Source organism: Phaenicophaeus curvirostris, chromosome 28, assembly GCF_032191515.1.
Source record: "Phaenicophaeus curvirostris isolate KB17595 chromosome 28, BPBGC_Pcur_1.0, whole genome shotgun sequence".
NCBI classification, from domain to species: domain Eukaryota; kingdom Metazoa; phylum Chordata; class Aves; order Cuculiformes; family Cuculidae; genus Phaenicophaeus; species Phaenicophaeus curvirostris.
This window is the reverse complement of record NC_091419.1, coordinates 5,397,622-5,412,741: the sequence shown is the minus strand read 5'-3', so window position 1 is coordinate 5,412,741 and position 15,120 is coordinate 5,397,622. Positions and strand designations below refer to the sequence as shown.

Genomic DNA, 15,120 nt, shown 5'->3' with positions numbered 1-15,120 from the left:
CACAACAACCCCGTGCAGCTCCAGGCCTCGGGAAGCCCGGCGGGAAATGTGCCTGGCGGAGAAGGACTTGGCGGTGCTGGTCAGTGGCTCCATGTGAGCCGGTAGCCAAGAAGGCCAATGGTATCTTGGCTGGGAGCAGCCATGGGGTGGCCAGCAGGAGCAGGGATTGTCTCCCTGTGCTCGGCGCTGGTGAGGCTGCACTTTGACTCCTGGGTCTAGGGTCTCTTACTCCAAGGAGGACATTGAAGGGCTGGAGTGTGTCCAGAGAAGGGAACGGAGCTGGAGAAGGGGCTGCAGAACAAGGGCCATGGAGGCAGATGAGGGAGCTGGGGTTGTTTAGCTTGGAGAGAAGGAGGCTGAGCAGGGAGCCGGAGGAAGAAGGAGTGCAGCTGAGCCAGGAGCAGGGCGCCTGAAGGAGCAGGAGCAGAGCTGTGAGTGGAGCAGGGAACCAGGCCTGGAGCAGGAGCAGAGCTGTGAGTGGAGCAGGGAGCCTGAGAGAGCAGGAGCGGAGCTGTGAGTGGAGCAGGGAGCCTGGGAGAGCAGGAGCGGAGCTGTGAGTGGAGCAGGGAGCCTGAGAGAGCAGGAGCAGAGCTGTGAGTGGAGCAGGGAACCAGGCCTGGAGCAGGAGCGGAGCTGTGAGTGGAGCAGGGAACCAGGCCTGGAGCAGGAGCGGAGCTGTGAGTGGAGCAGGGAACCAGGCCTGGAGCAGGAGCGGAGCTGTGAGTGGAGCAGGGAGCCTGAGAGAGCAGGAGAAGAGCTATGAGTGGAGCAGGGAACCATGCCTGGAGCAGGAGCGGGGCTGTGAGTGGAGCAGGGAGCCTGAGAGAGCAGGAGCGGAGCTGTGAGTGGAGCAGGGAACCAGGCCTGGGGCAAGGAGCTGGAATAAGGAGCTTGAGGGAGCATCAGCCTCAGGGCGCCGCTGGCCCCGCCCCTCCCTGCTTGGCCCCGCCCCCATCATAAGCCCCGCCCCCACGCCTGGCCCCGCCCCCTCAGCCCCGGCCCCGCCCGGCGCGATCGCGGGGAAGATGGCGGCGCTGCTCCCGCTGGGGCCCCAGGTGAGCGAGGGGCCCGGGGCGGCTGCGCACCCGCGGCGGGGGCGGGGGGGCCGGGGCACGGGGCTCCCTGGAGCCGGGGGGCTCCTCGCTGGGACGGCGCGTCGTTCTTCCTGGGCTGGGCCCGAGGGGAGCGGGGCCCGGGCTGGGCCTCCCGGGCGGCGCCGGCGGGAGGGCCGGGAACCGGGGCGGAGAAGCGGACCGGGCGGGTCCCTGCACCGGGCACGGCTCGGGGCCCGGGGCACAGCACGGCGTGGGTGCCAGTCTTAGCCAAGGCACGGGTCACGGCGCGGCACCGGCTGCAGCACCGTCCCCGTCCCCTCCCAAGGCCCCGGTACCGGTTGCAGCACCGGTCACGGCACCGGCACCGGTCACGGCCCCGCTCACAGCACCGCTCACAGCACCGGTCCTGGTCTTAGCCAAGGCCCGGGTCACAGCACGGCACCAGTCACTGCTTACAGCACCGGCACCGTCTCCTGTCAAGGCCACAGCACCGGTGACAGCACCGTCCCCAGGCCCAGCGCTGGCCCCGGGCACAGCACCGGCACCGGTCGCAGCGTGGGTCCCCGTCTTAGCCATGGCCCGGGTGACAGCACCGTCCCCTGGCCTGGCACCAGTCATAGAATCATAGAATCACCAGGTTGGAAGAGACCCACCGGATCATCGAGCCCAACCATTCCCATCAATCACTAACCCTCAGCACCTCGTCCACCCGTCCCTTAAACCCCTCCAGGGAAGGGGACTCAACCCCGTCCCTGGGCAGCCTCTGCCTGTGCCCAGTGACCCTTTCTGTGAGAAATTTTTTCCTAATGTCCAGCCTGACCCTCCCCTGGATGAGCTTGAGGCCATTCCCTCTCATCCTGTCCCTTGGGAGAAGAGCCCAGCTCCCTCCTCTCCACAACCTGCTCTCAGGGAGTTGGAGAGAGCAATGAGGTCTCCCCTCAGCCTCCTCTTCTCCAGGCTAAACACCCCCAGCTCTCTCAGCCGCTCCTCTTGTTCTCCAGCTCCTTCTCCAGCTTCGTTGCTCTTCTCTGGACTCGCTCCAGAGCCTCCACATCCTTCTTGTGGTGAGGGGCCAGAACTGACCCCAGGATTCGAGGAGCGGTCTCCCCAGTGCCGAGTCCAGAGGGAGAAGAACCTCCCTGGCCCTGCTGGTCACACTGTTTCTGATCCAAGCCAAGATGCCATTAGCCTTCTTGGCCACCTGGCCCAGTTCTGGCTCCTGTTCAGTCAGCTGTCAACCAACACCCCCAGGTCTTTCTCCTCCAGGCAGCTTTCTAGACAGACTTCTAGTTTGTAGCACTCCGTCCTGGCCTTTAGGGCTGCAGGAGGAGCCCAGGCAGGGCCAAGGAGCAGGGATGACGAGAGGGTCCCTATCAGCAGCTCCTGCAGGCAGCGGGGGTCCCAGACTCCAGGAGCTGCCCAGCTCTGTCTCAGGCTCTGCTCCTGTATTTGGGGCGTATGGGTTGGTTTCTGCTGTTGTTGCAAGGTTTTGTTTAATTTCTCACCCAAATAATTCCATAGAATCATTGAGATTGGAAAGAACCACTGGAAGTGATCTGCTCCAGCTTCCTGAGTTGCCCATGACTGTGTCCAGGTGGCTTTTAAGTATCTCCAAGCAGGATGGAGACTCCACAGCCTTCCTGGGTGACCTATGTCGGTGCTCACAGTAAAAAAGTGTTTCCTCGTATTCAGACTTGTATTTCAGTTTGTGCCCACTGCTTCTTGACAATATGTATCCAAAGTACATTTAGAATCATGGAATCACAGAATCATTGAGATTAATTGCTTAAATCTGAGCAGTGGGATCACTGTTTATTCTTTTCTGTGTTCCTGTGAGGACAGTCGGTTTACTTATTTCCTTTAAAACAAAAGAAGAGCAACCCCACCCCCAGTGCCTTGAAATTAAAGCTGTGTTCTACGCTGCCCAGGCCCAGGAATTCAGAACAATGGCTATCGATAGTTCATATTATTCCATATATCCATTTCCTTTTAGTAATGGACTTGTATTTGTGATACTCTGAAGATTTATCTTTGGATGGAGCTGTGTGTTGCTCAGACAATATGTAATTTGCTGTGTGTCTTATTAAGAGAATGCAGTGCTTTTTAGTGCTGAAGAGCAGCAGGAGTCCTGTTAATAATCTGTTTAATTGGACGTATGTGTTCAGAAACATCTGAAAACTAATATGAACAAACAGTTACCAAAAGTTTTCAAGTGAAGTAATGGGGTGCAAAATGTAGCTATAGATACACTCTGGACCTGGAAGAGTTTGTGGAACTTCTATAGTACACTGACAAAAATATACCAAATATTTATTATACTGGAAATCCTGCTGCTGTGTTGTTTAAATTCTAATTGGTATTTGAGAGGCTAGCATCAATGGTATTTTGGGCCTCATTCTGGGAAGGTCTCACTTGCTTTGAAGTATTATTTTCCACCTTATTAGTGGTCTTTCTGCTGTGCCAGGTGTGTTCTCCCTGCAGCCTCTGGAGGTTGTGTAGAGTTCTGTTAGGGATATCAGGACAGCGCTGATCGTTTTGTAGCTTGGTCTTCTGCGACAGCTCAGCAAGTCCAGTAGGGATAAAGGTAATCTTTCTAGGGCAGCAGCAACCTTCTTGTGGCTCTCATCTCGGTGGGACACCTTGGCTTTTCCCCTTTCACAGGTCTTATTTTTCATCCATCATACGATATGACAAGAGTGGCTGAAAGAATTGTGAAACAGGAGGACATCAAGGAAAATAATTCATCTGATCCGGACTTCTTTGTGGCCCTGAGATGACCTCGGGAGAGAGGGCTGCTAGGAACTGTCTTCATTAATTGTCCTGGTGGCAGCAGCTTGCACCTGTCTCTTTCCCAGCGCTGTGTTAGGGGAGATGGAGTTGTCTGGGTGTGCTGTGAGAGTACACAGTCGAGACTTGGCCTTCAAATTTGTACAGAAAATCAACTTAAAGATCAGACAACAAGGCACCAGGGTTCTGCAGAGTTTCTTTGTGAGATGGTGTAAGGTGTTGGGTGTAGGTGACATTTTGGGGAACAAGGAGCAGGCACAGAAGCTGGAGGGCTGTTAAACTGCTGTGTGACAGGTTGTATATCCTCTGACCACTCGTCAACTGCAAACTCTGCACAATGTTTTTCTATCGTTGCCAAAACTCACGCTCTTGTGTAGGTTCTTCATCAGCAGATGCCATCAAATTACAGAATCAGCTTGAGTGGTAGCGATGAAGTCCCATGTAGTGATGGGTAGATAGGCAGCTCTGCTATTTTTATCATTCGAGCCCGTTTTGTCTGGTCTGCTTCATCACAGAGATGCAGTCACTTAGGTGAATCGATCAGAGCGGCTTAATCTTTGTAGAATTCTGCAAGTAGACAGTTGAGTGCTGAAGTGCTTTCCAGTGGCACTTGGATGAATCTATCGCTGTAGCAGAAACTTCACAACGTTTAGGCCCATCACCCTGGATTCCTGCCACCTCCGTCAGATCTGCCAGCCGAGTGTGAGGGCTGACAGCCTCAAATAAGGATAACGAGGAGGTAGTGATGCAGTGAGCTCATTCAGCGCTGCTGCTGGAGCCGTTTACTCTCTGTCTTGGTGTGAGTTCCAGTCTCTGCACGCTCTCGGACACTCGCCAAATTAGAGGAGCTTGTAGCTAGTCTTTGGCTTCTCTGAGCCCTCTGACAGACGGGAGCTGTGTGGTTGGGTGGTGGTGGGCTAAAACATTGGATTTTAGTCAGAACGGGACAGACTATTTCCTACTTCCACCTTATTTCTGGATGATGTTTCCTGCCTCGGTCTGGAACACAGTGCTTGTCAGATTGATGAGTTATGGTCGCAGTGCTTTTCATCAGTCTTTTCTTTCGTCATGTTTCTGTCTCCCATCTCCTCAGTTTAGGCAGAACATCCAGAAATCCACGTGGAGGGCAAGGAAGAAGGTAGTGTTTGGGAGGTGATGTACCCATGCTCGGAGTTAGTGCAGCATCATCATTTGTCAGGTGTCTGATACGTCCTGTTGATGGAGAGCGCGTGTCCCGAGCAGGCTGGGGGACGTTCCAACATCTCTGTTTCAGTCATTAAGCTGTGTTAATTGGGTCGGTACGATGCTTGTTTTTGAAGGCCTTTGACTGCTCGGAGGGGTGGCTTGTTTGAGACTGGTGTGTGAGGGGTTTGCTCTTGTTGTTGAGGCTGGGGAACAGAGTGGAGGCGTCTCCTGCTCAAGGCTGGAACTCGGGTGGCAGTTGCAGGAGGTGAGAGAAGCGATGGGTGTTGGGGCTTCTGCCTCTCCTGGCTTTGCCGTTCCCGTTGACTTGGAATGTCAGCGAGAGGAATCTGCTTGTTTAGTGTTCCGAAAAGGCAGAGCCCACCTTTGTGTGCGCTGCTTTTGTGCAATGCTGTGATAACAGCAAGTTGGAATCCTCAGGCAACGTTGTCAGGGAACTGTGAGACCTGTTAATTAACCATTCATTCAGGTTTTTTGTATTGTTTTCTTACTGTGTTTCAGTTTAAGATCCCAGTCCTAAAAATGCATAAAGCGGCGTGTTTTGATACCAGGGCTCGATCTATGCATATAATTGGCTGCTGCACACATTCCATAAGTACATAGACATTACAATGCAGGAGGCACTGGGGCAGCGTGAGATTGAAAACTCTGCTTTTGGTGTCGGTGATTCTCAAACTGATCTGCAACACCTTGGCAAAGAGTTCAAAGCTGTTCTACGAAGCCTTACTGCCGTATAGTGTGGTTAATTAAAAGTGTGAATAGAAATATGAATGCTGGTGGTGTCAGTAGTCTGTCAGCTGTGAGTTTTGGGGGATTGGTGTTACCCACACTTAGGTTTCAGGTACGCAGTTTGGAACGCAGCAAGTTAACACACCGCTCTGTATTTGTGATAAATGTAGCGCCCAAAGTATCATACACTCTTTTCCTATCGGTCCCTAAAGACAGGCTGGCTGTGGTTGCAGTTCCTTCTCTGTTTTCATCATCTCTCTCTTGTTTTTCAGTTTTCTACTGGGAATCCGTTGTACGAAACATATTACAAACAGGTAAGTTCTTAAAAAAAATTAAAATGAAGCGCAGTTTCCTCTTCCCCAAGATTTCTCTGTCTTTCCTTTTGCCCTGCAGTGCTAAACTTCTCTAGTTTCTCTAGAAACTAGTTTCTCAGTGCACGCTCGTGTAACTCCTAGAGACAAGAGACCTTTCCTTTCTTGTCTCTGTTTTTGTGACAAACGTGCTTCAACTGAGTGGGAATTTTTCTTTTTCAGGTAGATCCAACATATACAGGGAGAGTTGGGGCAAGTGAAGCTGCGTTGTTCCTTAAGAAATCTGGTCTCTCTGATATTATCCTTGGAAAAGTAAGTTGAAGGAATTAGGCAACACAGTGCTTATTTGTGGGCTTGCTTAAGTGCAGCTCACATTAGGCAGAAGGGATTTGCAAAAGGGGGTTTGATGAAACACGAAGCAGATCCTTTGAGCATTAGGTTACTCAAAGGCTGGCGATGGTGCCAAGGGGTTGTTCTGAGTTTCATAGGAATCCAGAAGGAAAAATTGTCTTTTGTGTAACACGTCTGAGAATTAAATCACGTTGTGTGTCGTAACTTGAAAGCTGCAACGAACAGTTCAAGGCAGACTACACCGTGGACTGTTGAGCTGAGTTAAGTTCTGTTTTGCAATTGCAGTGGCTTTTGTTTTCTGTCTCCCCAGATATGGGATTTGGCTGACCCAGAGGGCAAAGGATACTTGGATAAACAGGTAAATGAAACGTGCCTGTAGACCTCCTACATTATCTTGCACAGATTAGCCTTGTTGCAGGAAAACCCTGGTATCCACAGTAGTGATCCTCAGCTTTTTTTACCAGTTTTCATTTATAATGTGAGGGTTATTCCCTAGCACTGCTGCCATCCGAGTACGTTACTCGGTGACACTGCTTGAGAAGTTAAGATCTAATTTTCTGTCTCTCTGTTGTTTTGCGAATAATCAGAGTGTGATATATAGATAGGTAGTCACTGAGCGGGGGGCTGTCGCTGTGCAGTTAACTTGAGTGGGTCTGGATGTCTTGTTTCCATACTTCTCTCCGTTGCACGTATACGGTGTTAGCAAAGATCATAAATACGTTCTTGTGGACTGATTCAGACCGGTTGCTTTTTTAAATAGAAACCACTGTTGTTTGCAGGGTTTCTATCTTGCGTTGCGCCTTGTGGCTTGTGCACAGAACGGCCACGATGTGAACCTGAGCAGCCTGAACTTGACTGTGCCACCTCCTAAATTTGTAAGTAATGTTTACCTGAATGGATGTATGTATTGTATGTGTCAGTTGGAACGCTGGAATAATCTCCTGTTTCATAAAAATTGTGGTTCTGAGAATTCAAACCACTGTCAGACCATTCCTTAGACAACTGCAGTCCTGTCCTCCCGAGTCACACGTACCAGCCTTTCCTGGGCTGTGAAACCAGTGCAAGTTTAGCTGCAGTCAGCTTGTTCAGGGAGCTGGGGTGGCTGAACTGTACATTTCTGAAAACAGAAAAGAAAAATTAAGATTTATTTTGGGGGCTAGGTCAACAGGAGAGTGTGGCAAAGGGCATGAGTGCAGCTCTGCGTGCAGTAGGTGTTGCAGAACCTCCCTGAGCTTGTCTGAGTTCTGTGTACCTATTGTACGGTGTTCTTACTGAAATAGTATTAATCACTATGACTTGTTCTGTTATTAGGGTACACGTGCAGCCTCTTTTCTTTTTTTTTCAGTGTAGTTAAGCTTCATGTCTGTAACCATGTCCTAGAATGATTAGTAAGGATTTGAAACAGAAGTGTGCATATTTTTGTTTGTATATATATATACACACATATGAATTAAAATTTCTTTAATTATAGCATGACACCAGCAGTCCCTTGCTGATGACACCACCTTCGACAGAGACTCACTGGGCCGTTAGGGTAAGTGTGAAAGGCAACACATTCCATCCATTCTTTAAAAGTAAATATTTTTCTTGTCTGTAATTTTCCCAGTGGGAGGAATTTGTATCAAACGTATTTCCCATTTCAAAAGCCCTCCCCTCCTGATGACAGACTGTGCACAATGGAGAATATTGAGCTGTAGTCTTATATTTGAAATAGAATCAAATAAGCCTTTGACAACCCCTGCTGTGATGTTTTTAAGACACAATGAATTTTAATCTTCTGCCTGGATTTCTTCCAGAATCCTCATAGTAGGCACTTTCGTGTTTGTATAAAGGAGCCCCGCTGAGAGCAGCAAAGCCTTTCACCAAATCCATCCCGAAGTATTGATTTAAAGCTCGAGTTCATACATTCTAATTAGTATTCAGTGATACACCCAACATGTATCATTGGTAAAAAGTAACTTCTGATATATGGGAATATTTGTATGCAGTTACTTTTCAAATACTTTTTCCCAGAGGTAGAAATTTAATAAAATAACTTGTAATGTTGATTATGGTTTTTCTGTACTTGCATGTTGTACTTCAAAGTGGGAAGCGAGTTATTTGGGGAGAGGAGTTATGAATTCTACAGCGTTTGTCAGACTGTTTAAAATCTGGTCAGCAGTGTTTTAATCCGAATGCATTAAAACACATCTTGTTAAAATCTCTGAGCTATCGTAACCTTAGCTTTGAAACTAAACTCCTGAATCTGGCTCCGTGGGGTTTACACTTTGATACGGTGTGGTGGCACTTGCAAGAGAACTTGGAAATTTAGAATGAATTCATTACTGACCAGTCTTAATTTCTTGCAAGATCTCATTTTCCACACTCACACAGGCACACTTTTTTACTTATTCAGGCTATTTCTTACCAACTAGGTGGAAGAAAAAGCAAAGTTTGATGGTATTTTTGAAAGCCTTTTGCCAGTAAATGGTTTACTTTCAGGAGACAAAGTAAAACCAGTTCTGATGAATTCAAAGCTACCTCTTGATATCCTAGGAAGGGTAAGTATGCTGTTTAGATTGAGCTTTTCTCTATTTAGCTTCTCATAGTTGCAGTGTTAAATATTTAAATATAACTTCAACATAGACCAGGTTTTGGCTGGGATTTTACATCAAGTGTATGGTGTATAGCAGGGACAGTAAGTAGGCTTTGAAGTTTCCACTTAGAAATAAGAATAATAATAGTAATTTGGGCACTGGAGTAGATTGGCTTCATTATGTCTGTATTCATTTTAAGAGCTGGAAATTTTGATTGTTTAAAAGCGAGAAGAAGCTCTCCAAAACCGTAATAGCTTTTATAACATTATATTGCACTGTTTTGTCGTGGTTCCAAATCCAAGTTATTAAGTGTACCATTAAATCTGCCCACTGTTTGTACAAGGGAACACTTGAAAACGTCCTGGTTTATTGTAGCTGCCAAATTGTCAGTGTTTTCATGTATATTTATAAATGCTTCTGAGATCTGACCTCGGTGCATCCAGTGCATATCTGCAAGAGAAGCAAACCTCCTTATTTTTCTACTTCCATTTAAAATATGTGTTCTTTAATTTTTTGCACATCGATATGACTGAGAATAAATACATTCTGTGTAAGAGCAGTGTCTGTGTTAGATAATTCCATCTGTTCAGGAAGAACAGCCTCTTTCTCCGTCTTATCTACAAAATCTAAGGGTAACTGGTTTTAATTCTGTACTTTAACATGGTGAATTACTCAGTCTGGAAAGGCTTTAGATTTTCTCTTGTTATCACGATAGAAATGTAGGAAGCTTTTTTCTGTTCCAGAAGAGCTTGTGGGAAGGCAGGAGGCTGAGGGAATGGCAAAGGACTGATCAAGCAGTGTAAATTTGTACAGGGGCCCCATGATAAAGCTGGGAGTAGGATTCAGGTGACTGAGCCTCAGTCGTAGCGTTCTGTCCACTCCACTGTGCTGTCTCCTAGTCATAGAGGTGATTAAACAGCGTGAGCTGATGGCTGAGTGTTAGAGCACGTTTCATATCCTCCTAAATCTTCTGTGTGTTTCCTTGGCTGTACTTGACCTAAGAATGACCTGAAGCTGCGAGATGCTGAAATTCTCTCCTGCAGAAAATTCTGGGGTTTGGACGTATTTTCTTGACCAAAAAGGGAAATGAGAACTTTAGGAATAGCGTGCAAATTGGGAATGCGTTGACTTTTCTAAAATATTGTAACTTCCTTATAAGAGAAATTTGGGCAATCTGCTAGCCCACGCCCTCTGGACAGTTCTGAAAGCCACTGCTTGATGGTTTTAGTCAGCTTGATGGCTCCTTCGTTGCAGCATAGAAAGGTGAAAAACCTGCCTCTGTTGCATCCAGAGTTTATTAGAGCCAGTGTTGGTTCATACAGCCACTCTGATCCAGGTGGTTTCATCAGAGGGTGTTTAGCCAGGTCCCAGCATCTGTTAGAAGTCTTTAGAGAATGTGCTTAGCATGATGACGATTGAAATCAAAAGCACATAATATAACTTCTTCTCTAAATAATTGTTTTTTTCATAACTGCTGCAGGTCTGGGATCTCAGTGATATCGATAAAGATGGTCACCTGGACAAGGATGAATTTGCCGTGGTAGGTTGCTTTAAATTCCCAATTCAGTGTGTCTGCTAGAGCTCAGTTTGTTCCCAAGAGCTTTGCAGCTTTCCCTGCTGCAGTTGGCTGTAAATTGTCCACGTGGAGCTCTTAAGTGATCTTTCTCAGATCCATCTACTGGCTTTTGCCTGTGTCATCAAGATTAACTGTTGTGGAATTACATTCCAAATGATTTGCTCTGGTTTACATCTCTGATCTTGCTGTCTCTGTTTTACTGATATGTAAATGCCTGACATTGGAAAATCTTGTTGCTTTTTTTTTGTAATTCCTAATGTTATCTGACCTTTTTGCCTTTGCAGGCAATGCATTTGGTTTATAGAGCTCTTGAGAAAGAGCCGGTTCCTTCACTGTTACCCCCTTCTCTCATACCACCTTCTAAAAGAAAGAAGACGCCCGTCTTTCCCGGTGCTGTTCCTGTTCTCCCTGCGAGCCCTCCACCAAAAGACAGCCTCCGCTCCACCCCATCTCATGGGAGTGGCAACAGCCTCAACAGCATAGGGAGTTTGTCTCCTAAGCACAGCATCAAACAAGCACAGGTACAGATCTCATTCGTGGTTTTTTTCTCTTTTTTTCTCTCTCTGTTTTTTTTTTTTTTTTGTATTAGAATCATAGAATCACCAGGTTGGAAAAGACCCACCGGATCATCGAGTCCAACCATTCCCATCAATCAGTAAACCATGCCCCTCATTAGTAAACTCCAGGAAAAATTAAAGCTCCTTGATTTCTGCCTCAGGAGCACTTGTCTGAAAACATATTTGTTGTTGAGCGATTTGGATGGAGGGAATGAAGTGAGAAAGGTAAAACTTAGAAGAATGGAGAAAGAGCAGGTGGATTTTCGTAACATGAGGTAGTAAATCTTACAGGGAATTTTCACTTTTCGTAGAAAGTGAAACTATATGAAGGTTTTATTTATATTTTCTGCTTTAATACTAAAGAAATCATTAATCTACCTTCTATAGCTCCTCTACTAATAGCATGAGGGCTCAGTGTGCCTTTGGGTCCACATCTCCAAAGAATGAATGTTTTTCACCCGTTGTATAGTTTTTTCAGTATTTCTAATTCAGATAAAATGTGCAAAGCTAAAATTTTCATAGGGAAAAAGGGGAATTACCCGTCTGCCAGTCAGACAGGATTGTGCAAGATGTTCTGCACATCTGACTGAATAATTACACGTATACTCGGTGTGCTGATAAAGACTGTCCGTCTTCCTTCTAATCTCTATTTTACAGCCGTCTGTGAACTGGGTAGTACCAGTGTCGGAAAAAGCACGATACGATGAAATTTTCTTAAAAACAGACACAGACATGGATGGGTTTGTGAGTGGCCAAGAAGTAAAGGACATTTTTATGCATTCAGGTCTGTCTCAGAATCTCCTAGCGCATATATGGTAAGAATTCCCGAGTAGCTGTGTTTTTGTAACTTACTGATCTGGGAACTCAGATTGTCCAGCCAGAGCTGTGATCCTGACACTAAAGAGAAAACAAACAAAATCCAAGCCCTTTATCTTTTTCCGTTGCCGCACTACAGTAGGTGGGCTCTGTGGATAAATGAGGGAGAAATAGATACTCCCTTTGCTTTTCTGGGAGGTGGGTGTAGGTTAGTCTCTGAATTGTGGTTGTGTTTTGAAGTTCTAGTGCTCTGAATATTTTCTCAGTGATGCTCTTCTGTCCAGTTAAACGTGTCTGATAAAATACTGCTCTGTTTTTGGAAGTCGTTCATGAGAATAAGCCATTCTATGTGTACTTCAGGTTTTTTGGTAAGGGAGAAATAAACTTTTCTTATTTCTAAGCTTGATCTGTGTTTTATCAGGGCTCTGGCAGACACGAGGCAGATGGGAAAGCTCAGTAAGGATCAGTTTGCGCTGGCCATGTACCTCATTCAGCAGAAGGTCAGTAAAGGGATTGATCCTCCACAAGTGCTGTCCCCAGATATGATCCCTCCCACGGAGAGGAACACTCCCATACAGGTACGTCACTGATCAGTTGTGGATAAAACTGAGCTGATGTGCTTCGAAAGTAACGGGCTCTCAGTATTAATTTTGTAATTATTGTTTTAATATTATGGTAAAGAATTGTTGATTTTTTTTTCCCCTTCTCTTCTCTTACAATTTCCTTAATGTTTGAAATTATGCATGAATTTTTAACAACACAAGACAGTAAGTAAAGAACACAGCAGAGTATTCCATAAATATAGGAATAATAATGCTGATAAAAGCCTAGTATGAAAATTACTCATTTGTAATAGCGAAGGGGTTTGCTAACTTAGGGTTAAAAGCTAGTTTAGTAGCCTGACCCTGACTCTGATCAGCACCAAATTCCTCCTTGGAAATGTAATATGTTTTTAATGGCTAAATGAAGAGTGCTGACGTCCTGGTTTCCGGCAATTGGTGGTTAATTCATCCCTTGTAGCAGGACAGTCCTTAGTCCCATATTTATTACTGTTCATGCCGTTTTACTGGAGCATCTGATCTTTTTCTGAGCCCTGCTTTGTTCCTTTCCTCAATAGTGTATTGTATATTCCTGAAGCTGAGATGAATAAATCCTTCTGTCATATCAATATATTAATCTTTTCTATAAGTTGTATAGTATTTTCCTTTACGTTTTCTACTTTCCCTGACCAGAAAGCATTTGAGCCTCTAACTATGTTGTGATTGTTGCTGTTGCTGTGGTCCCGTTAAGGTTTTTCCTATATCCTTTCTCTGTAGACTCTGTCGGGGTACTTGACCCCTGTAGGAACTGAGATGTCAGCACTAACAGAAATGCGCCGTGTGAGTAATCCTAGCATCCCAAAGAATGCGAATGTGTTCCACCGCTTGTGATTTTTCAAAAGTGTTTTTTTCCATACCCTCTGCTGTCTCTGTTCTGGTGTTCCCTGACTCTCTCTCGGCATGGGGACAGTGTCCCAGTGGTGTGGAAGTTCCAGTGTTGGCTGTGACCTGGTGATGCTGCTTCCTTCAGCAGGTTGAGATACGCTGGTCTGTCAGGAAGTTCTGTGATGGGCAGCTCAGTGTTCACATGTTGGAGTTACTCGTGTGCCGGTTCTCTGAAGTTGTGGGCTTTTAATATACTTGGGTGCAAGAGCTTCAGGCTTCCCATTATTTTCATTTGATTGGATCTTTTTTCCATCAACTGTGGATTTAGCTGAGTGAAACAACAGCAATTTCCTTGTTTAAAAGGCAGGAGATGCCCTCTGCGTCTTCCCTGATCTCTGCCTGGCTGGAGAAGTGACCTGCCCTGCAGGAGATGGGGTATAACTGCAGAAATGGGCATTAAGTAGCTTCAGGGCTCCAGAAGGCTGAAATTACAACCTGATTTCATTAAGTTCACTGGCAGTTTTGCTATTGACCGTAGCAGGGCTGAGGTTTTGGGGTTTGATTTTTAGTTCTACCATTGCCTGCAATTTCTTCATTGGCATTGTGCGTGTCCTTTAACTGCTACGTGTTGTGACTCTCCTGTCTGTGAAATGAGTGTAGGACAAACCTGCCTGTCTGAGAGGCAGAGTTGGGTGGCATGCGCAGTGGCTGTTGCTAAGAATTTACTGTCTCCCATATAATTTTGCAAAGACAAAGAGGATTGTGTCCCACCGTTCTCCTCAGCCTTTGTAAAGGGAGATCTGTTATGACAGAGCATTTTAATAGACTTTCTTTCCTAACAGGATAGCTCAAGTTCCGTTGGGTCAGGAGAATTTACAGGGGTGAAGGAACTGGATGATATCAGCCAAGAAATTGCACAGCTGCAGAGGTAAGGGTTGTGGACTTTTAACAGAAAATGTTGAAATAGAAGCAATTTAGTGCTTAGGGCTAATGTGTCCGTTCCTTCCGGTTTCTTGTAGTGAGTTTATCATCTAGAGCTCCCCCAATACCCTACAGTCAGCAATTCTGTACAGCCAGCCCGGATCCTACCAGATGACCTCACAAGATCGATTATGGAGCAGATAGTACTTTCCAAGAATAGCTGATAGTTGAATAATTGACCTTTACTTCTTTAAAGAATATATCGGAACGTGGGCTGGCATTTTGGTCATGTGGCGTTTCCACAATAATATTTTACTGATTTTTGCATGTACACACACATGGTGTGTTATTTAGCTAATCATGAAAACTTGTGCTTGTTTGTCTTACAGAGAGAAATATTCTCTAGAGCAAGACATTAGGGAAAAGGAGGAATCAATCAGACAGAAAACGAATGAAGTTCAGGTAAAACCACACTTTTTATTGGTTTATCACTATTAGTTTTCATTTTAATCTAAAATAACATATGGGGAATTGAGCTTGCTTTCTTCTGTCTTTCCTTAAGTCACTTCTGGGCAAGTCTTTTGTCCTTTCATGTGATTTTCCTGTAGCTTATGGAAAGGTCTTAATTTTCCGGTGCTCCATCAGAAATGTTTTCTTCTGATGCAGGTTACTATAAATAGAAGATGATATGTGAACAGTTTAAAATGTCTTTCTTCTTAGTGCTTGACTAACACTGTATTCTAGGACATTGTTGTTCAAAGAGTTGGCTTTGCTGATTGGGATAGCTCAATTACCTGTGCTTGTTGTCACAGTC

The 15,120-nt window shown here is 45.9% G+C and overlaps 1 protein-coding gene across 6 annotated transcripts in view; it reads left to right on the top strand.

The window, feature by feature from the left end:
• Positions 1 to 993: 993 nt before the first annotated feature.
• Positions 994 to 15,120, top strand: part of EPS15L1 (epidermal growth factor receptor pathway substrate 15 like 1) — a 42,897-nt gene continuing 28,770 nt past the window's right edge. For 4 of the 6 annotated variants that reach the window (XM_069878273.1, XM_069878276.1, XM_069878275.1 and 1 more), the window contains exons 1-14: positions 994 to 1,055; positions 6,047 to 6,088; positions 6,308 to 6,397; positions 6,747 to 6,794; positions 7,216 to 7,311; positions 7,908 to 7,970; positions 8,851 to 8,976; positions 10,493 to 10,552; positions 10,873 to 11,109; positions 11,803 to 11,960; positions 12,383 to 12,539; positions 13,278 to 13,340; positions 14,228 to 14,313; positions 14,696 to 14,768. In XM_069878273.1, coding sequence (XP_069734374.1) covers positions 1,026 to 1,055; positions 6,047 to 6,088; positions 6,308 to 6,397; positions 6,747 to 6,794; positions 7,216 to 7,311; positions 7,908 to 7,970; positions 8,851 to 8,976; positions 10,493 to 10,552; positions 10,873 to 11,109; positions 11,803 to 11,960; positions 12,383 to 12,539; positions 13,278 to 13,340; positions 14,228 to 14,313; positions 14,696 to 14,768 — 1,329 coding nt within the window. In that variant the 5' untranslated portion in view covers positions 994 to 1,025. Of the gene's footprint in view, positions 1,056 to 6,046; positions 6,089 to 6,307; positions 6,398 to 6,746; positions 6,795 to 7,215; positions 7,312 to 7,907; positions 7,971 to 8,850; positions 8,977 to 10,492; positions 10,553 to 10,872; positions 11,110 to 11,802; positions 11,961 to 12,382; positions 12,540 to 13,277; positions 13,341 to 14,227; positions 14,314 to 14,695; positions 14,769 to 15,120 lie in introns of those variants that run through there. The other 2 variants (XM_069878274.1, XM_069878277.1) reach the window with 2 other exon arrangements.